Source organism: Ceratotherium simum, chromosome 8 (genome assembly GCF_057802395.1).
Source record: "Ceratotherium simum simum isolate JZ-2026a chromosome 8, ASM5780239v1, whole genome shotgun sequence".
NCBI lineage: Eukaryota > Metazoa > Chordata > Mammalia > Perissodactyla > Rhinocerotidae > Ceratotherium > Ceratotherium simum.
Window position 1 is genome coordinate 1883270 of NC_141907.1, and position 27785 is coordinate 1911054.

At 43.1% G+C, this 27785-nt stretch overlaps 1 protein-coding gene and 1 pseudogene across 11 annotated transcripts in view; one reads left to right on the top strand and one right to left on the bottom strand.

Moving 5' to 3' along the window:
* Nucleotides 1-2270: 2270 nt before the first annotated feature.
* Nucleotides 2271-2864, bottom strand: LOC101400620 (large ribosomal subunit protein eL43 pseudogene; annotated as a pseudogene).
* A 5689-nt stretch (nucleotides 2865-8553) lies between these two features.
* Nucleotides 8554-27785, top strand: part of FAM193A (family with sequence similarity 193 member A) — a 171869-nt gene continuing 152637 nt past the window's right edge. For 6 of the 11 annotated variants that reach the window (XM_087434815.1, XM_087434816.1, XM_087434817.1 and 3 more), the window contains exon 1: nucleotides 9930-10083. Coding sequence is in view for 4 of the 11 variants with exons in the window: in XM_087434813.1 (XP_087290939.1) it covers nucleotides 9856-10083 (228 nt within the window). In the remaining 7 variants the exon portion in view is untranslated. Of the gene's footprint in view, nucleotides 8604-9619; nucleotides 10084-27785 lie in introns of those variants that run through there. The other 5 variants (XM_087434813.1, XM_087434822.1, XM_087434814.1 and 2 more) reach the window with 2 other exon arrangements.

The following is a 27785-nucleotide window of genomic DNA, read 5'->3' on the forward strand; positions in this document are numbered from 1 at the left end:
AAGGAGGAGGATTGGCAATAGATGTTAGCTCAGAGCGGGTCTTCCTCAGCAAAAAGAGGAGGATTAGCACGGATGTTAGCTCAGGGCTGATCTTCCTCACAAAAAAAAAAAAGAAAAAGGAAAAGTATCTGTTTGCAGATGACATGATCTTATATGTAGGAACCCCTAAAGAATCCAGAATACACACTCAACTGTTAGAGCTTATAAATGAATTCAGCAAAGTTGCAGGATACAAATTAACAAATCAGTTGTCCTTCTATACATTATCAATCTGAAATTAAGGAAATTCCATTGTCAATAGCATCAAAATATGTAGGAGTAAATTTAACCAAGTAGGTGGAAAATTTGTACACTGAAAGAAATGAACCTCAATAAATAGAAAGACATCCTATGCTCATGGGTTGGAAGAGTTAATTTTAAGATGGCAATACTACCCAAAGCAATACACAGAAGCAATGCAATCCCCCCCAATGGCAATTTTTACAGAAATGGAAAAAACCTGTCCTAAAATTTTTATGGAATTTCAAGGTACCCAAGATAGCTAAAACAAGCTTGAAAAAGAAGAACAAAGTCAAAGACTCACTTCTCAATTTGAAAACTTATTATAAAGATACAGGAATCAAAATAGTATGGTGCTGGCGTAGGGACAGACAATATAGACCAATGGAGTAAGATTGAGAGCCCAGAAATAAACCCTCACCTCTATGGTCAAATGATTTTCGACAAGGGTTTCAAGACCATTCAGTGAAGAAAGAAAGGTCTATCCAACAAATGGTGCTTGGAAAATTGGATATTCATGTGCATAAGAATGAAATTAGGTCTTTAAACCATATGCAAAATTAACGCAAAATGGATCAAAGAACGATTTAGGAGCTAAAACTATAAAATTCTTCAAAGAAAACAGAGGCAAACATTCATGACCTTGAATTTGGCAATAGTTTCTTAAATATGACACTAAAAACAGGCAACAAAAGGAAAAATGGATAAGTTCGACATCATTAAAATTAAAAATTTGGGGCTGGGCTGGTGGCGCAGCGGTTAAGTTCGTGCATTCCACTTCGGTGGCCCGGGGTTCACCAGTTCAGATCCTGGGCACGGACCTACTCACCGCTCATCAAGCCATGCTGAGGTGGCGTCCTGTATAGAAGAGCTACAACTCTACAACTGTGATACACAACTGTGTATGGGGGTTTTGGGGAGAAAAAAGAAAAAAAGAAGAGGAAGATTGGCAACGGATGTTAGCACAGGGCCAATCTTCCTCAAAAAAAATTTTTTTTTTTAATTTTTGTGTATTAAAGGACACTCAAGCAAGTGCAAAGACAACCCACAGAATGCGAGAAAATATTTGCAAATATAAGGAACTAATAACCAGAATATATAAAGTTCTACAACACAACAAAAAAAAATCAGACAACCCAATTATAAATTGGCAAAGGATTGAAATAGGTGTTTCTCCAAAGAAGATATACAAATGGCCAATAAGCATGTGAAAGGAACTCAACATCATAAGTCATGAGTGAAGTGTAAATGAAAACCACCAGGAGATGCTACTTCACACCCATTAGAATAGCTTTTACCAAAAACAGAAAATAAATGTTGGTAAGGATGTGCAGAAATTGGAACCCTTATGCGTTGCTGATAGAAATATAAAATGGTGAAGTTGTTCTCAAAAATATTTTGGTGGTTCCTCAAAAAGTTAAATATAGAATTAACATATGACCCAACAATTTCACTCCTAGGTAGATGCCCAAAAGAATTGAAAGCAGGGCTCAAACAGATACTTGTACACCAATGTTCATAGCAACATTATTCACAGTAGCCAAAAGGTGGGCACAACCCAAATGTCCATCAACAGACGAATGGATAAACAAAATGTGATATATCCATACAATAGAATATTATTCAGCTTAAAAAGGAATGAAATTCTGATACATACACACAACAGGGATGAACCTTGATAACATTATGCTAAGTGAAATAAGCTAGACACAAAAGTATGAATATTGTATCATTCCACTTATGTGAGGTGCCTAGGATATGCAAATTGATTGAGATAGAAAGTAGAATAGAGGTTACCAGGGGCTGGAGTTAGAGGGGAAAAGGGAGGTATTGTTTAATGAGCACAGAGTTTCTGTTGGGGATGATGAAATGTTCTAGAAATGGATAGTGGTGATGATTGTATAACATTGTGAATGTAGCTAATGCCACTGAATTGTACACTTGAAAAGAATTAAAATGGTAAATTTTGTATTATATATATTTTACCACAATTTTTAAAAATCTTGTTACATAAATTAACCCATTTATTATAGGCTAGCAATGTTTCAAATGTTGGAGCTTCTACTTGCCTTTTTTTTTTTGTGTGAGGAAGATCAGCCCTGAGCTAACATCCATGCCAATCTTCCTCTTTTTGCTGAGGAAGACTGGCCCTGGGCTAACATCTGTGCCCATCTTCCTCCACTTTATATGGGATGCCGCCACAGCATGGTCTGACAAACGGTGCGTCTGTGCGCGCCCAGGATCCGAACCCGGGCCACCAGCAGTGGAGCACGCGCACTTAACCGCTACACCACTGGGCCGGCCCCTCTACTGGTCCTCAATTCCTTCAGTCTTCTGATGGCAGACTTGACTGTGACAGCAGAAGTGGTGGTGTAGGTCCAGGCACCGCCAGCTGCCGTTTTCATGCAGGAACCGCTATGCCAGATCCCCACAGCTCATCTCTTCATCTTGATTTTGCCGCAGAAGGAGCAAGGGTACTTGGCATGCTAGCTGATTTCAATTTTCTTCACCATTTTCCTGAGGGTGGCACCATAACGGGTCTGATACTTACTGATGATTTCAACCTTCTGGGTGTGTTTAGCCATGTTGCCACAAACTAGGTCCGAGCTCACAGAGTACCACAATTTTTTTAAATGAAAAAAAGGAGACAATAGTATAAAATAATGTTATCATTCATGTATCTACGTTTATAGATATAAAATTCCATATATATATATTCCATTTATATATAATATATTTGCTCTTTATTCCTTTCTTCATTTCCATCTGGAATAATTTTCCTTCTACTCGAACTTCCTTTAGTATTTCTTTTAGCGAATTCCTGCTGGCAATAAATTCTATTTTTGTTAATCTGAAAATGCCATTATTTTACCTTCATTCTTGCCTGATATTTTTTTTTCTGGGTAAAAAAATTATAAGTTGCTGTTTAATATGGTTGACGTGAGCCACATGTGGCTGTTGAGCACTTGAAACATGGTGAATCCAAATGGAGAAGGCTGGAAATGTAAAAACACACAGGATTCCAAAGGCTTAGTATGAAAAAAAAAAAGTATAAGATATCTTGATGATAATTTTTATACTGATTACATATTTAAATCATGATATTTTGAATACATTCTGTGAAATAAAACATTAAGATTTTTTAAAATTACGTTGGCGGGTTTTTTTTCAATTACTCTACGTCATTGCGTCTTTTCTAGCCTCATTTCTGTTGCAATCAGCTGTCACATACCGTTAAAGATATGTGAATATTTTCTTTGGCTGACATTTTTCTTTGTCTTTGTTTTTAGCAGTTTTAAAATGATGTGCTTTGGTGTGATTTTGCTTATATTTATCATGCTTGGGGTTCATGGAGATTCTTGAAACTGTGGATGGATATCTTTCATTAGTTTTGGAGAATTCTGCTTATGTGGCTTCTCTCTTCCTCGATTTACACATATGTTAGACCTTCAACTGTGTCTCATACATTTCTTATTCTCTTTTCTGTTTTATCAATTGTTTTTTCTCTCTGTGCTAGTTAGGATGTTTTATATTGAATTATCTTGCAAGTCATTAATCCTCTCCTGTGCTGTGTCTAATCTGCTGTTAATCTATTGAATTCTTTTTTTTTTTTTTTTGTGAGGAAGATCAGCCCTGAGCTAACATCCATGCTAATCCTCCTCTTTTTGCTGAGGAAGACCTGCTCTGAGCTAACATCTATTGCCAATCCTCCTCCTTTTTTTTTTCCCCCCAAAGCCCCAGTAGATAGTTGTATGTCATAGTTGCACATCCTTCTAGTTGCTGTACATGGGACGTGGCCTCAGCATGGCTGGAGAAGCAGTGTGCCGGTGTGCACCCGGGATCTGAACCCGGGCCGCCAGCAGCGGAGCGCACGCACTTAACCGCTAAGCCACTGGGCCGGCCCTATATCACATCTTCTTTATCCAATCATCAGTCGATGGGCACTTGGGTTACTTCCACTTATTGGCTATAGTGAATAATGCTGCAATGAACATAGGGGTGCATAAGTCTCTTTGTTGTTTTGTTTTTGTGAGGAATATCAGCCCTGAGCTAACATCCATGCCAATCCTCCTCTTTTTGCTGAGGAAGACCGGCCCTGAGCTAACATCTATTGCCAATCCTCCTCCTTTTTTTCCCTTTTTCTCCCCAAAGCCCCAGTAGATAGTTGTATGTCATAGCTGCACATCCTTCTAGTTGCTGTCTGTGGGACGCTGCCTCAGCATGGCCGGAGAAGCATCAGTGCACGCCTGGGATCCAAACCCAGGCTGCCAGTAGCGGAGCGCGCGCACTTCACTGCTAAGCCATGGGGCAGGCCCCTGCATAAGTCTCTTTGAATTGTTGATTTCAAGTTCTTTGGATAAATACCCAATAGTGGGATAGCTGGGTCATATGGTATTTCTATTTTTAATCGGATTGAAGTTTTAAGTCTCATTTCTCTCCTATTTATCTGTCTTTTTGTTCTACTTTCTGAATAATTTCCTTAACTTTATCTTGCAACTGTTCTATTGAATTTCTTTTACAATTTTGGTTATATTTTTGAGGCTAATATCTTTGAGGCTAGTAGCGGGTTTTTTGACATTTTTTAAAAATTCCTTCCATTAACAGTTTCTTTGCTACCCCCTGTACACATACATTTTTTGGATCTGCACTTCAGCCATTTCTTTTTTTTTTTTTTTTTTTTGGTGAGGAAGATCAGCCCTCTGCTAACATCTGCCAATCCTCCTCTTTTTTTGCTGAGGAAGACTGGCCCTGGGCTAACATCCGTGCCCATCTTCCTCCACTTTATATGGGATGCTGCCACAGCATGGCTTGCCAAGCGGTGCGTTGGTGCGCGCCCAGGATCCGAACCGGCGAACCCCAGGCCGCCACAGTGGAGCACGCGCACTTAACCACTTGCGCCACCGGGCCGGCCCCTCTTTTTTTTTTTATTGCGGTAACATTGGTTTATAACATCATATAAATTTCAGATGTACATCATTATATTTCGATTTCTGTATAGATTACATCCCATTTACCACTCAAAGACTAATTACAGTCCATCACCACACACATGTGCCTAATCATCCCTTTCCCCCTCCTCCCTCCCCACTCCACCTCTAGTAACCACCAATCCAATCTCTGTCTCTATGTGATTGTTTGTTGTTGTTTTTGAGTCATTTCTTAAATGACAGGTGATCCTTCACTGTCTCTTCATGTTTACAAGTGACATGTTTAAAAGCTGATTAGTAGCTCCACATGAGCAAAGCTTATTGATCTGCAGCCTTCAATTTTGGGCAAACATCAAGAACTTCTTATTCTTTGGGATCCCCAAACATTAATATGTCTATATCCATTCTTTTTTTTTTATTTTTTTATTTTTATTTTTATTTTTTATTTATTTTTTCCCCCCAAAGCCCCAGTAGATAGTTGTGTGTCATAGCTGCACATCCTTCTAGTTGCTGTATGTGGGACGCGGCCTCAGCATGGCCGGAGAAGCAGCGTGTCGGTGCGCGCCCGGGATCCGAACCCGGGTCGCCAGCAGTGGAGCGCGCTCACTTAACCGCTAAGCCACGGGGCCGGCCCTCTATATCCATTCTTGCATTGTATAGTTTCTGCAGAGAATTCCCTGTGCTCTGCTTAGGGGGAAACCCATTGCCGTGGTTCTGCCTGGGGCAAGGAAATGGCCTGAGCAGGGGTGTCCAACTGTCCTTTTGCAGACTTAATAAAGCCAGAAGTTAGAAAAGGCTTTCTAGGTAATGATTCATTATTATGTAATGCTCACTGGTTATGAATTGCGAGATAATTAACTTATCTAAGTTTTCTTATAAAATTTTCTTGTGTTACTAGGACATATTCATATCTTGGTTAACAATATTTACTGCACATGAAAGTAATAACATTTCACTTTTACAAAAATATCCAACATATGTTGCCTTTTCCTGCAAGTCAGTTTTGAGAGGCTTCCAGGATCCTGAGGGTGCCCTGAGTGACCATCTCCTCTCCAAGGTCGCTGCCCACACCCCACTGCGACCACCTGTGCTCATGCCAGACTGGGCTGCTTTTACTTCTGAGAGTGCACAAGACCCTTTCTGGCCCTTAGGTCCTGCATCCTCCCTTGTGATGGTTCATTTTATGTGTCAACCTGACTGGGCCATGGGTGCCCAGACATTTGGTCAAACATGATTCTGGCTGTGTCTGTGAGGGTGTTTCTGGGAGAGATTAACATTTGGATCAGTAGACTGAGTAAAACAGACTGCCCTCCCCAATGTGGGTGGGCCTCATCTGATCAGTTGAAGGCCTGAATAGAACAAAACGAACTCCTGCTGCCTGACTGCCTCTGAACTGGATCGTTTTTTTCCCTACCTTTGGACTCAGACTGAAACATCAGCTTTTCCTGGGTCTTGAGCCTGCTGGCTTTTGGACTGGAACCACACCATTGGCCCTCCTGGTTCTCAGGCCTTTGGACCTGGGCTGGGACTACACCACTGGCTCTCCTAGGTCTCCAGCTTGCTGCCTGCAGATCTTGGGACTTGTCAGCCTCCATCACTGTGTGGGACAATTCCTTATAATAAATCTCTCTATATATATTATATATATTTATATATTGTGTGTGTGTGTGTATACACATACTATGGGTTCTATTTCTCTGGAGAACGTTAATACCTCCCTTAAGGGGGTGAAATTTGATTCTTAGGAGAAAAAAATCTTAGCTATTACAATGGTTTGTGGCCCTCCAAAGCTCAACTCTACCAGACAAAATCTTATGCTTCAGGTATTTAATTTTTCTCCTTCATTTCTTGTTAATTTCTCCTTAGGGGGAAATAATGAGAAACGAAGGCAGAGAACCACTGCTTTATGCCTTTGCTTCATTACTCTGTCTGCCAGGAGCACTCTCTCCACCTTCTATGGGCTGTCATGAGTGTCCTGGCCGCCAGTCTTTCTCCCCTGACATCCATTCTTGACACAACAGCCAGTTATCTCAAAAATATACATCCTATCATGACACTCCTTGCTCAAAACCCTCCATGGCTCCCAGCTGCATTTACAATAAAACGTAGCCTCCTCGTGGAGACCTGCAGCTTCTGCCGTTTTCATTTGCTCCAGCTACAATGGCTTTCATAGGTGCCTGGACATGCTGAGTTCTTCCCTGTTCCAGTCTTGCATTGCTGAAAGTCCTTTGCTCGGAGGGTGACTGGCTCTGACTCAGCTCACCTCCTCAGAGAAGCTTCCCTTGTCCCCAGCCCCCAGAGGACTCACACTGCTCTCCCCTGGAGCCCAAAAGTCATACCTGAGTTGGAATCTGGTCCCTGCCTCTGACTACCTGGGTAACTTTGGGCAAACCCCTTAACATCCATGACCTTCAGTTTCTTATTCATAATATAGGGCTAACGGTGCCTATTTCACGAGTGGTTGTGTGGGTGAGATGAGATGACACGGCAGCAGGAACAGCGCTGGTGCCTAATTGCTTAACAAATAGTCATTATTATGTCATCCATTCATCCAGCAAATACTGGACTGGTGTGTGCCAGCCCTCGCTTGGAAGGAGCTGGGATTCAGAGGTGCATGAGGCAGGCACCATGCTCTCCCCCTGGCCCCTAAGACTTCTCTGAGGATACTGGTGAACACCGAGAATCCCAATCCAGTGCCAATGTGCTATGACAGGGGAAAGCGCAGGGGCTGTGAGAGAAGGGAGTGTTTGACAGAGCCTGTTGGGGTAGGGGGCAGCCTAAGACATTGCCCACGCAGAGGAGCGCCAGGCAGGCATCCCCACCCACTCTCTCAAAGTCCACCTTCAGCAGCAGGGTCATCCAAAACCCTCAGGTAGGGGTGAGGGGCCTTTTATTCTGCCGACAACGTGGAGTCCCTGAAGGGCTTTAATCAGATTGATTTGATCATATTAGCCATTCTGGCTGTGACAGGAAGAATGGGTCAGAGGATTAGAAGGCCGTGGCTGCAGCTGGGGCAAGGGTGACCGTGAGGCAATGAGACACGGGCAGGCCCAAAGCTAACGGGTGTGGGGCCCGGGAGAGGATGCAAATGGCGGCCCTTATGCCTCCGCTGTATCTCGGCCCTGTGATCACCCATGGAACCAAACAGGGGAAAACACGTCTTTTGTGTCTCAGTGTTTGTGATAAGCGGGGCCATCTAGAGCGCAAGGCCCAGGGAAGAGTCCTCTCTTGTCCGGGTCTAGCAGCAGAACTGTACCTGGGGCTTGCTGATGATGGGCAAGACGCCCCAGGAAGGAGGAGGGTCCACGTGGGGAGACTCGGATTTCTGACCCGTCTCTGCAGGACGGGGAGCGCTGGAAGGCCCGGGAGGGTCTGACCTGGTTCGTGGCCTGTGAGGTGAGTGAATGCGAGGTCGTGAGAAATGGCTAGACTGTCCCGAGACCTTGTAGGGTCGCAAGGCACGAGGAGCCCTGGACGACGGCCGAACCCGGGTGCAGGGAGAGGCGAGCTCGGGAAGGGTGCCTCTAGGCCAAGGGGTTCCAAGCTAACCGTTGGGTCCGCCGTGCGGGCTTGGGTCCGGGCGCCGGCAGCCAAGCGCCGGCTCCCGGCGGCTCCACCGAGCAGAGCAGACCCCGACCCGCCGGCGGCCGGGGGCTCTCGGGGCAGCTGCTCAGCGCTCGGCTGGGCCAGGCGCTTTCCAGGCGCCCTCCGGAACCCCATCCAAGCCCACGAGGCAGGTCATTCTCGTCTCCATTGAGTCACCTGGACTCGGGCTAGGCGACTGGCCCAAGGTCACAGGACCAGCAAGTGCGGGAGGCGGACTCGAACCCGAAGCCGCACCAAGGTCGCCGGGCCAGAGCCGGGGCTGCCGGCCTGCTGCACCCCAGGGGCCGGGCGCCGGACGCGAGGCCCGGGACGCGGGGGCGTCTGGGTGCTTGTCAAAGAGGCGGAACTCCTCGCCTCCAGTCTTGTAGTTCGCGCACCGTGTGCGACGCGGCCTCGCGCCGGCCCGGCCCCGCCGCCTGACTGCAACTCCCAGAAGGCCCCGTGGCGCGGGCGGAGCCGGACGGCGCGGATCGCGGCCGTGTCGTCACCGTCGCTTCCAGCTCCCCCGCCCCAGCCCCTCGTAGCGTCGGGGCGCTCGGCCGCGCGGGGCCTGATGGGAATCGTGGTCCTCCCGCCGCGCACCCCAGAGGCGGCGCAGGCAGTGCGGACTCCAACTCCCGGCGTGCCCTGCGCGTCGGCGCACGTTAACGGCGGGAGGGGGCCAAGCGGGGGGGGGCGGTGCTGGAAGGGCGGAGTAAGGCGGGGGGAGGGCGCCCACACCCCTCCCCCTCCCCGCCGCTCCTTCCCCCTCCCCCGACGTAAACTGGGATCCCTTTCCCCTTGTGTCCGCCATATTGGACTGTAACTCTGGTCAGCGGCGGCGCCGGGCCCGGTGGACTCGCCGTTTCTCCCGCCCAGCGGCCTCCCCGCAGCTCCCGCCCGCCCGCCTGGCCCTCCCCGCCCGGAGGGGACCCCGCGCAGCGCCCCCCGCCCTCGGCCGGCCGGAGAGCCCCGCCGCCGCCTCAGCCTCCCCGCCTTCCCCGCCCTCCGCCGCCGCCCGCGGCCCCGCGCCCGCCCCGCGCCCTCTCCCCGCCCGCCCGCCATGAGCCCGGCCGACGCCAAGCGCGGGGCCAAGCGCCGGAAGAACAGGGGGGGCGGCGGCCCCGGCTCGGGCGGGGGCAACGGCGGCGCGAGCGGCGGCAAGGCCGGCCCGGCGGCGGCGCTGCGCGGCTCCCAGGCCGCGGGCCTGGCGGCCCCGGGCGGCGCGGCGGCGGCCAACGGGCCCCTCGGCGCGGGCGCGGGCGGCGCGGCCCCCGGAGGCTACTTTGAGGTAAGCGGCGGCGGCGGGGCGGGGGCGGGCAGAGGGATGCGGGGGGCCTCCCGCCGGGGACCCGGCGCGGGGCGCGGGTAACGGGCGGGCGGGGACTGCGGGGGGCTCGCGCCCGTGACAGCCTTCCCGCGGGAACGGCGAGCCCGGGTGGGAGGCGCCCGGTGCCCGCATCGCCTGGGGGAGGCGCGCGGCGCGGCGCTGCCTCTGCCCACCTGCGCGTCGCTGTCACGGGCCGGGGGTGGTGCCATCTCGCCCCGCGCGGAGCTCGTCCTTGAAATTACTGGTGTGCAATTCCAGAATAATTGTGAGTCAGGTGACAAGCGGGGCTTCCCTTCCTACTTCGGGGTGATTTGAAATGCTGTTTCACAGTGCCCACCTTCTGCATGCCCTTGCAAATGATCGTTGAAAAGTGCCTCCTAGAAGTTTTCTCTTTCTCTCCAATACAGTCATTTGAAAGCTACTTGACAGTCTTCCGGAGGTGGGAGCCTTGGCCCTTCATCCCTTGCTTTTTAAAAGTTTTAGGAGTAATTGGTGGTCTGGTTACTCAGGCATTTATTTAGTGTTTGAACTTAAGGAATTTGAAAAATAATTATTTTTCTGCTTTGTGTATGAAGGCGGCCAGCACACACTGTATCTACCAGTTGTCGATTGCTGCCACTTTTATTCCGCTCTTCCTCACAACATTTCGGAATACACAATACTAGTACATGGGTATGCAATTGACATAATCATTTCCCGTCGTTCAGTTGGCTCCTGAAACATAATGGATTTTTTCAGAAGTTGCGTTGTTAGAGCTGTTAAATTGTTTTAAAGACATTTGCCAAAAAAAAAAAAAAAAATAGCCCCATCAGAAGTATTTGTGTGCCAAATTATAAGACAGAAATTGTTTTATGCAAGATTCCAAATATTGTGTTGGCACAGTATGTAGTGAGAACAGATAAGGAATTATTGCATATGGTGTGGCTTTCTGATGCTTATACTGTTACATGAACATACTGTAATGTATGTATGCTTTAGTTTCAGTTTAAAGTATTTGGAGTGTTCTCTGCAGTATAGTAAGTGCAGTTGTTGGAGCTTTCTTTACATTTTGTTACATTTGTTTAGGATCCTGGGTCATAGCCCTGTACTTACTTCACAGTCTCCAGAGGGTGCCCTTTTCCAATACCCTGGAGAGCGAAACAGGTGCAGTTCTTGGGATCAAGGAAGAGGCTTGTGCTTTTGGATCTTTGGGCTGTAAATTAAGGGCAGTATTTGCTTCTGCTGGAGAGGGGAGGGTGGGAGGTCTGCCTATGCAAATCCTTTACAAAAACATTGATAATATTTGCTGTAGCTGGATGTGATATATACCCGTTTTTAGTGAGTCAGTAAAAACGAGTTGGTGGTACAATAAAAATCCTTACACTAACCTTTCATTCCGTTATTTCAGGTTGTAATAATTCCCATTTACTTTGCCATATTTAGCTAAAAGAATCTTTTTTTGTTATTATTCTAATCAGACATTTCAAATTCAGATAACCGTATGCCTAGTATTGTTTTTTGACAGAACTGTCGTATTCTGTTAAACTTACGAATCAAGGTTTTTGACCATGACCTACTGTAATATTAAGATCTGTACTGCCTGCTCACACGCAGGCAGACACACACACACACACCAGAAGTTTTACAAAATGATATTCTGATAAGTTTTCATTTTTTCTGTTCTGTTCAATTTCGTTAATAAAATACTGGTTATAGTGCACAATTATTTTCCTGTGTACTGTTGAGTTGTGACCTGCACCTTGAAAAACATTCTTTTTTACTATATTTTGAACTTTTAAAGCTATGTCTTTAATTTTTAAGTTTCTTCACAAGTGTTTTAATAATAATGCATTAAGAATACTCTTTGTGGTAACAGGGCTAAAAATGTTCTTGACACCAATCACAAAAATTCTTTTTTTTTTTGGTTTGGTTTTGTTGTTGTTTTTTTGTGTGTGAGGAAGATTAGCCCTGAGCTAACATCTGTTGCCAATCCTCCTCTTTTTGCTGAGGAAGACTGGCCCTGTGCTAACATCCATGCCCATCTTCCTCTACTTTATATGGGACGCCGCCACAGCATGGCTTGATAAATGATGCGTCTGTTTGTGCTCGGGATCTGAACCTGCAAACCCCAGGACGCCAAGGCAGAGCACGTGAAATTAACCACTACGCCAACGGGCCGGCCCCAATCACAAAAATTCTTAGTGTGGTTCTGAAGTCTCTGAATTGTTTCCCCACAGATGGAGAGCTCTTTGAGGCATCTTATCTGGCGCAGAACAGGCTCCCAAAACAGTGTTTGTCAACAAGTAACAGCAAATGGATATTGGCCCTGCGTTTCCCAGAGAGGCTTATGATTCCCGGGGTGCATCCTCTCCATTCTGTGTAGGGTCACCAGAGCAGAAGGTGTCTAAGAGAGAAGTAAGAATGGAAGGACTGTCTTGATTCTCAGGAGGGGTCTTAGCCCCGCTGCCCTGTGTGCTGGGCACAACACTGTTAGGTGAAGGACCAACTTCATCAAGGCAGCTGCTGAGGCAAAGGGAGTGTTTCTGCATGTAGATGGAGGTGGCTTCCACAAAGAAATGAGGGCTCTAGGATAAGTAGGAAAACATAACTCAGCTTATAAAGTCTTTGGCCCACAACAAAACTCGGGTACGCAATGCTTGGGGGACACAAACTCGATAGGCTCTGTGTCTTCAGGCAAGGTATCAACCTTGTGCTGCTTCAGTTTTGTAAGTGATGTGGCGTCCAGCTCCTGGGGTTATTATAAGGGTTAAACAAGTACAGGCAGGAGAAGTGCTTAAACAGTGCCTAGTGGCACACAGTGCTGTGTATGTACGCGATCATTATTTTTTAGAAGGCTAGGCTGGACTTTATCAGGGACTCTCCTGCAGGATGCTGTTGATCAAGCTTTTTCTACTGGTGGAATGGGGAAACAGTGTGCGGTTAAAAATGATGGACATGCATCTTGGACAGGGCCTGCTCTAATGGCCTTGTGTGGTGGTCTGCTCTAATGTGACAATAAAGGGTTGGCCCTAAAATGAAAAGTTGGTAGGTGAAGGATACCATGAATATATCTTATTATTTTGCATTTCTATTTTAAAATGTAATTTTCATAATGTTCATGATGTATTAAGTGAAGAAAGAAGCTTACAAAATAGAAAACGGTGTTTGTAGTACAGACCCGGTTTTGTAAAATATCTGTGTACGTATATTTGTGTAGGAAATGTCTGATAGGGTATATATCAAAATGTTTTGTGGTGGAAATTCTGATGGCTTTCTTTTTTCCTTTTTGCATATGCCTCAAGCTTTAAGACTTTTCTACAATGAACATTACTTATGGAGCAAAAAGGTGAATGACACTTTTACAACTTGATATTACCAACATTTTTCCTTTTTCAAATAAAGCTAATTTTTGCCTTTTCCACCGTTTAACAGCTAAACAGTTAGGTATTATAGAAAAAATAAAAATATTTGCACCATCAGAATTCTGTTTTCTGATTAGGTGTGCAAAATTAAGTCATACACATGTTCATTTACAAAACCCAGAATTCCTCTGTTATGGAAATTGACCTGTGTCATTGTTGGTATCAAATTACATATAATTTACACTCATGGAGGGCTCAAGTGGGAATTTAGGGCTATTTTTGTCATGTTGTTTGAGATTTATAAAAGGAAGCCATTTGGGGTAGGGATCAAAGTATGTTTTCAAACAGCGATATTAAAATTTTAAAGTCAGAGAAACCTGTTGTAGTGTAGGGGGCGTTTGTAATAACGTAAATCCTTTTTCATTACTGAAAGGTGGCAAGAAGATAACAACATTTAAAGGCCATCATACAATGTATCTTGTGGTTAGGTGGTGCGATTATGGATCTTGGGCTGTACTTAGAGGCCTTCCCTGTGTTGTAGAAATCGCTGCCATGATGAAATGAGGTTCAGTCATAACACTCTTTTTTTTTTTTTTTTTTAAAGATTTTATTTATTTTATTTTTCCCCCCAAAGCCCCAGTGGATAGTTGTGTGTCGTAGCTGCACATCCTTCTAGTTGCTGTATGTGGGACTCGGCCTCAGGATGAACGGAGAAGTGGTGCCTCGATGCGCACCCGGGATCCGAACCCGGGCCACCAGCATCGCAGTGCGTGCACTTAACCACCAAGCCACAGGGCCGGCCCCATAACACTCTTTCTAGTTCACTTTTGCCTTAGATTGAATAAAGATCTAGAACCTTGTGTGCTTTAACCAAGATTAACAATTTGGTGCAGCTGCAGAGAGCACCTCTGTGATTCAGTATTTTATGTATTTGTACAGTCGTAATCAGTATATCAAGATATAGACTCATCCCAGTACCCTAGAATGCCCCTTTTTTTCCCTTTTGTAGTCATCGCCACCACTATTCTCATGCCTTTTGCCTGTTTTTGATTGTCATATAAAAGTACTCTGTGCCAGTGCTCTTTGGCTCAACATTATGTCTGAGATGCATCCATGTTGTTGATGTAGCAATTCATTCTTTTTCATGGTATGCGGTTTTCCATTGTGTGAATATTCCACAGTTTATCCTTTCTAATATTGATGGGCATTTAGGTTATTCTGTTTTGTGGCTGATATGAATCAAGCTGATTTGCACATTCCTATACATGACTTTTGGTGGACATGAGTACTCATTTCAGTCAAGTGTATACCTGGAGTGAAATTGCTGATAAGTATACACGTGGTTTGACTTTAGTGAATACTGCCAGGTAGTAGGTAGGTTTTCTAAGTGGTTTTATTGTATGCTAATTAAAAAATTAGCATGTGGTGAAATTGATATTTTAAAATGTACAGTTCCTTGGATTTTTAACACATATATAGTTTCGTGTATCCCCTACCACAATGAGGATACAGATCAGTTTCATTACCCACAAAAGCTCCCTCATGCTATCCCTGTGCAGTCATACTTTTCCCCACCCCTCACCTCTTGGCAGCTAGTACTTTGTTACTTTGATACTGTCTTTTGGAGAAGTCATAAATGGAATCATGTAGTATGTAACTTTTTGAGGCTGGTTTATTTCACTCAGCATAATCACTTTGAGATTCATCCAAGTTGTTGCATGTATCAGTAGGTTGTTCCTTTTTATTGCTGAGTAGTAGTCTATTGTATGAATGTACCGTAGTTTACCCAGTCTCCCATTGGTGGATGTTGGGGTTTTTGCAGATTTTGGTGATAATAAATAGAGCTGCTGTAAACATTTGTGTACAGGTTTTGTGTGAAAGTAAATTTTCATTTCTCTACGGTAAATGCCAAGGAATGGGAGCCGGGTCATATGGTAACATTGTAAGAAATTACCAAACTGTTTTCCAGAGTGGCTGGACCATTTTGACTTCCCACCAGCAATGTATGAGAGTTCCAGTTGCTCTGCGTCCTATCTAGTGCTTGATAGTCAGTAGTTTTTATTTTAATCATTTTAATAAATAGATGTATAAGTGGCATTGTGGTTTTAATTTGCATTTCCCTAATGACTACTGATAATGAATGCTTTTCATGTGTTTATTTGCCGTTCTTGTATCCTCTTCGGTGAAGTGTTTATTCAAGACTGCCTATTTTTTTTTATTTTTTATTTTTTTGTGAGGAGATCAGCCCTGTGCTAACATCTGCCAATCCTCTTCTTTTTTTGCTGAGGAAGACTGGCCCTGGGCTAACATCCGTGCCCATCTTCCTCCACTTTATATGGGATGCCGCCACAGCATGGCTTGCCAAGCAGCGCATCAGTGCGTGCCCGGGATCTGAACCGGCCAACCCCGGGCCGCTGCAGTGGAGCGCGCGCACTTAACCGCTTGCGCCACCGGGCTGGCCCCAAGACTGCCTATTTTTAATTGGGTTACTTATTTTCTTACTTCTGAGTTTTGAGAGTTCTTTATAGTTCTGGATATGAGTTCCTTGTTGGATATGTGATTTGCAAACATTTTCTTTCAGTCTGTAACTTGTCTTTTTGTTTTAGTAACTCTTTTTGCAAAGAAAAAATTAATTTTGATAAAGTTCAACTTACTGGTTTTTTCTGTTATCGATCATACTTTTTGGTGTCATGTCTAAGAACTCTTTGTTTTATAAAACCTCAGCTTATAAAGATTTTTTCCTGTGTTTTCTTCAGAAAATTGCATAGTTTGGGGCCGGCCCAGTGGCGCAAGCGGTTAAGTGTGCGCGCTCTGCTGCAGTGGCCCCGGGTTCGCTGGTTCGGATCCCGGGCGCACACTGACACACCACTTGGCAAGCCATGCTGTGGCGGCGTCCCATATAAAGTGGAGGAAGATGGGCACGCATGTTAGCCCAGGGCCAGTCTTCCTCAGCAAAAAGAGGAGGATTGGCAGATGTTAGCTCAGGGCAGATCTTCCTCACACACACAAAAAAAAAGTTAAAGAAAATTTCATAGTTTTACATATAGATCTGTGGTTAATTTTGTGTAAGATATCAGATTCAGGTAGGAATTCTTTTTTTTTTTTTTTTTGTATGGATGTCAGGTTGTTCTAAACCCATTTGTTGAAAGGATATCCTTTCTCCATTCAGTTGACTTTTCACCTTTGTCAAAAATCAGTTGATTTTATTTGTGTGGGTTATTTCTGGATTTTCTGTTCTGTTCTCTTGATCTATGCATCTATCCCTTGCCTATACCACACTGTCTTAATTACTGTCACTCTTAAAATTAGGCAAGGTGATTTTTCCAACTTAAAAAAAAATTGTTTTGGCTGTTTAGTTGTTTTGCTTTTTCATCCATTTTGGAATCAGCTTGCCTGTATCTACAGATAATTTTTCTGTGATTTTATTAGATAGCCTTAAATCTATAGATCAGTGTGGTAGAGAATTGTTTTTTTTTTTTTTTAATTTTATTATTATTATTTTTTTCCCCCAAAGCCCCAGTAGATAGTTGTATGTCATAGCTGCACATCCTTCTAGCTGCTGTATGTGGGACGTGGCCTCAGCATGGCCAGAGAAACAGTACGTCGGTGCGCGCCCGGATCGAACCCCGGGCCGCCAGCAGCGGAGGGCGCGCACTTAACTGCTAAGCCACGAGGCTGGCCCGGAGAATGTTATATTTACTATGTTGAATCTTCCAATATGCGAACATGATATCTGTCTCTATTTATTTGATCATCTTTGATTTCTTTTTTTAATTGAGATATAATTGAAACATAACAGGTCTCTGATTTTTTTTATCAGTTTTGTAGTTTTTAGCATATAGATCCTGTACATGTTTTGTTAGATTTATACATAACTATTTCATTTTTTCAACTTTTGTAAATGATTTTTAAAAATTTCAATTTCCATTTATTCATTGCTAGTATATAGAAATATAATTAATTTTTGTATGTTTGCCTTCTATCCTTTGATCTTACTAAAATCATGTATTCTGGGAGTTTTTTTGTGGATTCATTGGGATTTTCTGTGTAGACAATCATGCTGTCTGTGAATAGTGATTTTTTTTTCTTCTGGTTTTCCATTCTGTATGCCTTTTATTTCTTTTTCTTTCTTTATTGCACTGGCTAGGGCTTTTAGTACAATTTCCTTGTTTCTGATTTTAGGGGGAAGCATTCAATCTTTCACCATAAAGTATGATGTCTGCTGTAGATTTTTTTGTAGATGCCCATTATCAGGTTGAGGGAGTTCCTTTCTATTTCATTGAGATTTTATTTTATTTTATTTTATTTTATTTTATTTTATTTATTTATTTAGTGAGGAAGATGAGTCCTGAGCTAACATCCAGTGCCAATCCTCCTCTTTTTTTTTTTTTTTTGCTGAGCAAGATTGGCCCTGGGCTAACATCTGTGCCCATCTTCCTCTACTTTGTATGGGATGCTGCCACAGCATGGCTTGACAAGCAGTGCGTTGGTGCGCACCTGGGATCTGAACCTGCGAACCCTGGGCTGCCGAAGCAGAATATGTGCATTTAACCACTTGTGCCACTGGGCTGGCCCCTCACTGAGAGTTTTATTAATAGATGTTGAATTTTGTCAAATGCTTGCTTTCTTCTCTCCTCTCCTCTCCTCCCCACCCCTCTTCTGTCTCTCTCTCTTTCATCTATGTCTATCTATCTATTTATTTTTTTGAGGAAGGTTAGCCCTGAGCTAACATCTGTTGCCAATCCTCCTCTTTTATCCTGAGGGAGATTGGCCCTTGGCTAACATCCGGGCCCATCTTCCTCTACTGTATACGCGACGCCGCCACAGCGTGGCTTTGATAAGCGGTGCGTAGATCCGTGCCCGGGATCCGAACCTGCAAACCCCGGGGCACTGAAGCAGAGTGTGCAGACTTAACTGCTACACCACCGGGCCGGCCCTCAAATGTTTTTTTAAATCAATTGATATGATTATGTGGTTTTTCTTTTTTAGACTGTTAATGTGGTAGATCACATTATTGATTTTTGGATATTGAACCAGCTTTCCATTCCTGGAATAAGCCCTGCTTGGTCATGGTATATTACTCTTTTTTAGTTGCTAGATCCACTTTACTAATATTTTGTTGAGCACTGTTGCATCTGTTTTCATGAGATATATGTCAGTAGTTTTTGTCCTTTCCTGGTTTTGGTATCAGTATAATGCTGGCCTCATTGGGGCTGGCGCCATGGCTTAGTGGTTAGGTGTGTGCGCTCCGCTACTGGCGGCCCGGGTTTGGATCCCAGGCGCGCACCGATGCACCACTTCTCCGGCCATGCTGAGGTAGTGTTCCACATACAGCAACTAGAAGGATGTGCAACTGTGACATACAACTATCTACTGGGGCTTTGGGGAGAAAAAGGGAAAAAAAAAGAGGAGAATTGGCAATAGATGTTAGCTCAGGGCCAGTCTTTCTCAGCAAAAAAAGGAGGATTGGCATATAATTTTATTTATTTATTTATTTTTTCCCCAAAGCCCCAGTAGATAGTTGTATGTCATAGCTGCACATCCTTCTAGTTGCTGTATGTGGGACGCGGCCTCAGCATGGCCGGAGAAGCGGTGCATCGGTGCGCACCCGGGATCCGAGCCCGGGCCACCAGCAGTGGAGTGCGCACGCTTAACCACTACGCCACGGGGCCGGCCCAGGAGGATTGGCATAGATGTTAGCTCAAGGCTGATCTTCCTCTCACACACACGCACACACACACACACACAAAAATAATGCTGGCCTCATCAAGTAAGTTAGGAATTGTTCCCTTCTCTCTATTTTAGTAGTTTGTGTTTTTCAAAGAATTGGTCCATTTCATCTAAGTTGTTGAATTTATGTGTGCAGGGTTGTCTGCAGTATTCCTCTATTATCCTTTTAATGTCTGTGGGGGTCTGCAGTGATGTCCTCTCTTTCATTCCTGATATTGGTGATTTGTCTTCTCTTTTTTTCTGCCAGTCTTGCTGTAAGTTCAAGTTTTTAATCTTTTTAAAGAACCAGCCTTTTGTTTTACTGATTTTTTTTTCCTATTTTTCTCTTTTTGAGTTGATTGATTTTCTTTTTTTGACCTTTTGCTTCATTGTTGGCTTTGGGTTTGTTTTGATTTTTCTTTTTCTAATTCCTTAAGGTAGACGCTTATATTACTGATTTGAGACCATTTTTCTTTTCTTTTTGTTGCTGAGGAAGATTTGCCCTGAGCTGACATCTGTGCCAGTCTTTGCTCTGTTTTGTATGTGGGTCATCACCACAGCATGGCCACCAACAAGTGGTGTAGGTCCGAGCCCGGGAAGTGAACCCAGGCTGCTGAAGTGGAGCACGCTGAACTTAACCACTAGGCCACGGGGCCAGCCCCTTCTTTTTTAATATACATATTTAGTGCTGTAAACTTCCCTCTAAGACATAGCTGTAGCTGTGTCTCACAAATTTTGGTATGTTGTACTTTCATTTTCATTCAATTTAAAATATCTTTTAATTTCCCTTGAATCTTTCTCTTTGACTCATGGGTTTTTTAGAATTACGGTTAATTTCGTGTTATTATTCTGCTACTGAGTTTTAATATGGTTGGAGAATGTGCTTTGTATGATTTTATTTTATTTTATTTATTTATTTTTTTGTGAGGAAGATTAGCCCTGAGCTAACATCTGATGCCAATCCTCCTCTTTTTTTTTTTTTTTTTTGCTGAGGAAGATTGGCCCTTGGCTCACATCCGTGCCCATCTTCCTCTATTTCATATGGGAGGCCGCCACAGCGTGGCTTGACAAGTGGTGCAATGGTCCACGCCCAGGATCTGAACCTGCGAATCCCAGGCTGCTGCGGCAGAGCGCGCACACTTAACCACTGTGTGACCGGGTGGGCCCCTGTATGAGTTTAATTCTTTCAAAAATTTTAAGGTTTATTGTCTGTCTTGGTGAATATTACTTATGCACTTAAAACATTTATATTCTGTTATTATTGAGTGGAGTGTTTTCTGAATGTCAGTTAAGATCCAGTTCAGTGATGATTTCGTTCAGTTCTTTTATATTCTTGCTGATTTTTTTGTTTACTAGGTCTGTCAATTGCTGAGAGAGGAGTGTTGAAGTCTCTGACTAAAATTGTGGATTCCTTGATTTCTCCTTACAGTTTGTTTAGTTTTTGCTTCATGTATTTCAGAAGTCTGTTGTTTGGTACATTTAGGGTTGTTATGTCTTGGTGAGTTGACTCTTTTGTCATTTAACATATGTTCCTCTTACCCCTGGTAGTTTTCTTGGCTCTGAAGTCTACTTTATCTGATACTTGCATAGTGATTCCAGCTTTCTTTTAGTTAGTATTTGCATGGTATATCTTTTTCTGTCCTTTTACTTTTAACCTACTTATGTAATTTTATGTGAAGTGGGTTTCTTGTAGACAGCCACTTGATTAAATTTCCCTAATGCATCATATTCGTATTTTTACCTTAAATTGTACTATACATATGAAGTATACTTATTATTTTGAGGCCTTTTTCCCTGGCTTAATTACCAATTGAATGTCTATTTGGTGCTAGTATGGGGTGCTTCTGTGCAGTGTAGAGCTCTGTTTATTGGACTTTTTTGATCCTATAGGCTTTCTGAACTCATTTGCTGGAATACGCTAGTGTGGAGACACAAGCCGTCTTTATTTCAGAGAGTGTTTAACCAGTATGAGTTGAAATCCAATGACTTGTATCTCATGAGCCTACAAAACATTTTTTGTTTTCTACTGTAGAAATTGATTTTAGTTTCTAAACTGTCTTAGAGTAATTTCAATAATGATTGTGGCAATGAATTATCACATGTTCTTTCCTGTGGAAATTGCCTTTTTTCACATACATTTGTAGAATGCAAAGAACATTTTTCTCTTGAATATTTTGAGCACAATATTATATCTTGAAACTGAATGAGAAGTTGGGGAATTTACTTTCTTATGGCCCATATTTTTTTTTAATTAACTTTTTATTTTGGAATAATTTTAGACTTACAGAAAAGTTGCCAAGTTAGTATAGAGAGTTCCCATATTTCCTTCAGCCAGCTTTCCCTAATGTTGACATCTTATGTAACTTTGGTATATTTGTCAACACTAAGAAATTAAAATTGGTGCAGGGCCGGCCCCGTGGCTTAGCGGTTAAGTGCGTGTGCTCCTCTGCTGGCGGCCCGGGTTCAGATCCCGGGCACGCACCGACGCACTGCTTCTCCGGCCAAGCTGAGGCCACGTCCCACATACAGCAACTAGAAGGATGTGCAGCTATGACATACAACCATCTTCTGGGGCTTTGGGGGAAAATAAATAATAAAATTTAAATAAATAAATAAAATTGGTGCAATATTATTAACTACAGACTTTATTTGGATTTCACTAATTTTTCCACTTGTATCCTATTTCTATTCCAGGATCTAATGTAGGACTCCACATTGTATTTGGTGGCCCAGAGTTTTAATTTTAATTATTTTTAGCTGCCTCATCTATGAAATGGGAAGGTTAAGATTAATTTTTACTTTCCTCAAGAAAGTCCTACAACAGCTAATTAATACTCATTTTAAAGTATGGTAGTAATTTAATATTTATGCTAAAATTCAGTGAATTTTTAAACTATTTAATTGTTCACTACAATCTAATTCTTTTTTTCTTTTTTTTGAGGAAGTTTCGCCCTGAGCTAACATCTGTTACCACTCTTGCTCCTTTTTTCCTTTTTTCTCCCCAAAGCCCCAGTAGATAGTTGTATGTCATAGTTGTACATCCTTCTAGTTGCTCTATGTGGGACGCGGCCTCAGCATGGCTTGACGCGCGGTGAGTTGGTCAGCGCTCAGGATCCGAACCCTGGGCTGCTGAAGCGGAGAGCACAAACTTAACCGCTACGCCACCCGGCCGGCCGCTACAATTTAATTCTTTTCGCAAGGAATGCTTGGCAATTATTCCACTGTGGTAGAAGTAGCCCAGCAGGGTAAATATTCTCTACAAGTTCCTGCTGAGAGCTTAGCCCCCTTTTCAGAGGCCCCTGGAGGAGATGACCTGTCAGCAGGTGGCTCCCTCATTGATGATCAGGACAGCTTAGAGAAAGGACATACCAGCCCCTTGCCAAAGCTGCTTGGTTGCCTTAGATGAAGAAATTCCGTAAATGAATTTGTAATCATAATATTTCTGTTGTTTTCTGTTTTTAAAAGGATAAAACACAGCGTCATTTGTAAACTAGCTTAAATTGTAGCTACTGTCAATATTCTCCCTTTCTTTAAAAGAATAATTGGTTAATTTTATCTCAACTAAAAAAAAAAGAATAGGATGGTTGGCTCTGTCAACCAGTATTACAATTAAGTGATCTCCACAAACCTTGAGCTGACCTATTCTTTGTGTGTTTGCACATTTTCAGATGCCCCAGCAGTATTCTGGTTGGAATGTAGGGATTGGCAAATCATGGACTTGTAGGACTTCAGAACTGAACGGGACAACAACAGAACACATATTTATTGCTGAAACAGTATCTGCTAGCTGAGGAAACTGAGGCCAAAAGAGTCGAGTTTGAAAAATTTCTTTAATTGTCATAGTCATTGTCCCCTCTTGCACCTTTCAACTCCTGGTGGCATTTATCACTTATCAGTAATCACTAGAGATATAAAACCCTCCTATTACTCTAGTCTTCCTTACTCTCCTCCCCGTCTCTACATTTCCTTTCTGCCACCCAGTCTTTATGAGCACACTCTGCTACTACACCCTCTACCTTTTCTACACAGGAACCTACCCGCTTGCCTGAGCATCTAGAAGTCTTCACTTTTCTTTGATGGCACCTGCACTTGCTCTTCTGCCCTGCTTTGCTTGCCAGACTTTCTGGCCAAACGGAGAGGTTCTTATCCTTCTTGTTCTTAGCTTCCTTCTGCTTTATTGTTCTGCTGCTGTCCCACCTGTGTCTGGCACTGTAGCAGTCCTGTTCTGCCTGTATGGTGCTGCCTGCACAGTGTGAATGGCCCGTGTCCTTGCCTCTGTGCCTTTATTGATGCTCATTTCTCTGCAGAGTTTCTCTCCCTTCTTTGCCCAGTTAACTGCTGTTCCTCTCTAAGAGGAGGTCATGCACTGTCCCTGTGGGAAGCATGCCTTCGCCATCCTAGGCCAGGCTGTTGCCTCTCTTCTGGGTTCCTTTGGTGCCTGTCGTTAGTTCGGCCACAGCACTTAGACTGGATTATAATCCCTAGTTTATTGGAATGTTTTCTTCTGAACTGTGCTCTATGGCTTACTCGGCACAGTAACATGCTCAGAAAATGTGTTCTGGGATCCAGGCCAGTTGATGTGGTCTCCTGCAATTTCTCCCCCTTCCCATTTTCTCTTGTCTTTTTTTTTTTTTTTTTATAATTTTATTTATTTATTTTTCCCCCAAAGCCCCAGTAGATAGTTGTATGTCATAGTTGCACATCCTTCTAGTTTTGCTGTATGTGGGACGTGGCCTCAGCATGGCCGGAGAAGCGGTGCGTCGGTGCACACCCGGGATCTGAACGCAGGCCGCCAGCAGCGGAGCGCGCGCACTTAACCCCTAAGCCACGGGGCCGGCCCTTCTCTTGTCTTCTAATTTGGAAGAAAGCATTTGTCCTTTTTCCCAAAGTTAATCCTATACTGCAGGGTTTTTAACTGATAGATTTTAGTGAGTCTCTCTTTTTTTATTTATTTATTTATTTATTTTTTTTGCCCCAAAGCCCCAGTAGATAGTTGTATGTCATAGCTGCACATCCTTCTAGTGGCTGTATGTGGGACGTGGACTCAGCATGGCCGGAGAAGCGGTGTGTCAGTGCGCGCCCAGGATCCGAACCCGGGCCGCCAGCAGCGGAGCACGCGTACTTAACTGCTAAGCCACGGGGCTGGCCCTTTAGTGAGTCTCTTAACCTGGGGAAACTCACTGCAAAATTTATGTGAGTACGTTATCTCAAGATCTGTTCAAAACCTCTGTCCTTTCTCTCCTGGGTCTTGAATCTTTCCTCCTCTGTTGGGTTATTTTCTTTAGCATTCAGATTTTGAGTTTCCCATCTTCCCCTGTCCCTCAGTCCTTCTCTTGACCTTGCTTAACCACTTAAGGTACCCTTCTATCTAACTTTGTTCTACCTGTTGCCACCAAATGACTTGAGATACTGGTTAATAATACTAGTTAATGCTGGTTGTTTCTACTTCATCCTCATTTCCTATTTTACTCCCTTATCCAGCTCTTTCATCTACCACTTTTAACAGCCTTCACAGAGGTCTTTAAGTGACCATATCTTTACCAAATCTTGTAGTTGTTTTTCAATCTTGATAACATTTGAGATTGTTGCATTTGTTTTTTTATTTATTTTATTTTTTTCCCCCCAAAGCCCCAGTAGATAGTTGTACGTCATAGCTGCACATCCTTCTAGTTGCTGTATGTGGGACTCGGCCTCAGGATGGACGGAGAAGTGGTGCCTCGATGCGCACCCGGGATCTGAACCCGGGCCACCAGCATTGCAGCGCGCGCACTTAACCACCAAGCCACAGGGCCGGCCCGAGATTGTTGCATTTGACTTTGATTGTATACACCTTTCTGGAACTCTCTTTTACCTTCCTTTGTATGGCACTGTCCTGTCTCTCCTGACTCTTCCTCTGCTTACCCTGCTGGCTTTGGGGAGCTCACCTGTTCCTACACTTCCAACTCTCACCTTCATACAGGTGATTCTATGTCCAGTTCTTCCTCTCAAGTTCAGACTTACATTTGATATTTTTAGTATTTGTTGGTAGAGATTTCTGATGATAGTTAGAAACTCAAATGGTTGATCAGTAAATCTCTAACATCATGGTTGTACTCACCTACTAAAATGTTGATTGAGGCCTTTTTTCCCCTCATCTGTGGCAAGTGAACAAAACTTGTCCATGTTTAGACTAAACTCTTCTTTCCATATTACAAAATAGTGCTTAGATATTACTGGTTTGTTTGCTAGCTAATTTATCAAAAGCTTTTGTCTAAAGATCTCAGGCCAGCTGTATGTGGTTGTGCATTGGATATAGTTTCCTTTTCTGTCAGGTAAGAAGATTATGCTAGATAATCTTGAAGGTCTTTTCCAACTTTCTAATTCTATGATTGTCACTCCTTTGGTTGTACACTTTCAGAGACTACCCGTCACCTACTGCAGGGGTCTCTAAGCTGGTGTACTTGAGAGGCACTCTAGGAGTAGGTAAGATGCTCCCTGGTGCTCCAGGAAGAACATGTTGGTCCTTATATTTTCAAATGACATTACACTTTACAAATGTTTAGTATATGGATTGAGACTGGCACCCTCGCTTGATCTGTATTTCAGAGTCATGGGTCTTGCATGGTTCTTGAGGTATCCTGAGGCAAGAGAGGAAGTTTGTTCACTTAGATTGTGTTGAAGCCTATAGCAGTTAATGAGTGCTCACTAAATACATTAATGAATTTTGCTGTCTAAGGTTAATTAAACTGGCCTCACAAAATAGGTGGTCTTCAAAGAAACTCTGGATTGAAGATGATGCCAATAATGAAAGAATATGAAACAGCAAGGTATTGATGGCAGAGCCACCACTACTACTTCCCGTATAAGCTCTTTATTAGCCACATAATGAAGTTAAGAAAATGGTCTAAGGAGAACTGAGAATTGACTCTCAAAGATTATTTGAAACATGGAGTTATATCCACTTTTATTAATGACCAACCATGTCCAAAGTGGTTATCTTGCCTTAAGATTTTAGGGAAGAAAAGTATATAGCCTTTACAGTCAGCAAAATATTTACAAACTAAGCATCCAGGAAAGAAACAACACCTGTAAATTTTGCAGTAATATTTAAAGTCATGCATTACTCAATCGAGTACTTTGTAAAATTTCATTAAGTTTAAGGAAGAACTCCTTCTGAGGTTTCTAACTTACATTTCTATAAGATTCAATTGCAGAAGGAACTCCAGCTAACTTGCACAGACAGACATTTAATATGGAGAATTAGGAGCATACGACATTTTGGAAAGGGCAGGTGGAACAGGCTCTTCTAGGCAGGGCTTCCAAGAATGACTTCCAGAACAAAAGTACAGCACTCAGCTGTGGAGTTGGTCCAGCCAGTCTACAGCATTGGCCACAAGTTATCTAATACTGAAAGAAAATAGCCACAAACCGCAGGGAGGAGGCAAAAGGGCTGAAATAATTTATGGGAAAAAAGATGGCAACAAAATAAATACATTACTTTGTCAGCAAATACTTTTGGAGTATTCATAGAAAATATTGCAAAAGATTTGAAAAAAATAAATTACAATGTGTAGGGGGTTTGCTCTGGGATTGTAGAAACAGGTGTTTCTAAACAAGTTTCAGCATATCCTTTTTGCTAGATTCAGATTGAGTACTTTTTTGTGTGTGAGCCATTAAATATTCTGGAACATATATATTCTGAAATGATTTCTTTAATAAATAAGGTTTTGTGGAAAAACTAGATATACCAGTGATGGAGCAGCCACTGTAATTAAAAAAAAAAAAAAAAGATTTTTGGATAAAGTAGGAGTGCAGAAAGAACAACACGTGAAATTTATTCACCACGTGATGCATAGAGAAGTTCTTATAGCAACTAATTGAAGCCAGAAGCACATAAGGGATCAGCCTGAGACCTTTACAAAGTAGTAAATCTTTACAGTGTTTTGTAATGAGATGGGGAGTAACTATGAAAATACTTGGCAAGACACAGAGGTTTGCTGGTTATCTTGTGGCAAAATTTAGAGCATTACCTATTGTGAACGTGAATGGAGTGTTTTTCTTTTACATAAAGACAAGTGGTCTAAATTTGCTGACCTTTTCTGTAATAAGTGGCTGTCAGTAGAAGGCTACCTAGGAAATTCAGTATTTTTGAGAAAATAAACAATCTGCCCCCTCAAAGTAAAGGTGACATTTTAACGAGTAGAAAATTGCTTTTTGAAACAAACTCTTGCCATAGAGAGTAGAGTGTTTTGAAAATGGATGTTTAGCGTTTTCTCCATTGTTATTATTTTTTGCTGAGAATATGTAAATAGTCGTCTTAAACTTGGAAATGAATTTTTTAGCCTGTTTAAAAGCTTCTTGTAATGTTTAGTTTTGAACTTTTATTTATTAAAAATACAAAAATATACCTTCTGATTACTGTGTAAGAAGGAACTCTGATGAAGAAGATGAAAATTGACTAGCTGAATTTCAGCAAAGACCCTTGCGTAATTGATTGATGGGATTGCAAATTGATTAGCGTGATTTAGTAAGTGCAGCCAATGAGGTAGTTCTTCCGTTTAGTTGTCTTTAAAGGGGAGAGACGTTTTTCAGTAAAGACTGCCAGTAAAACCAGCTTTTTAAATAATTTATAGT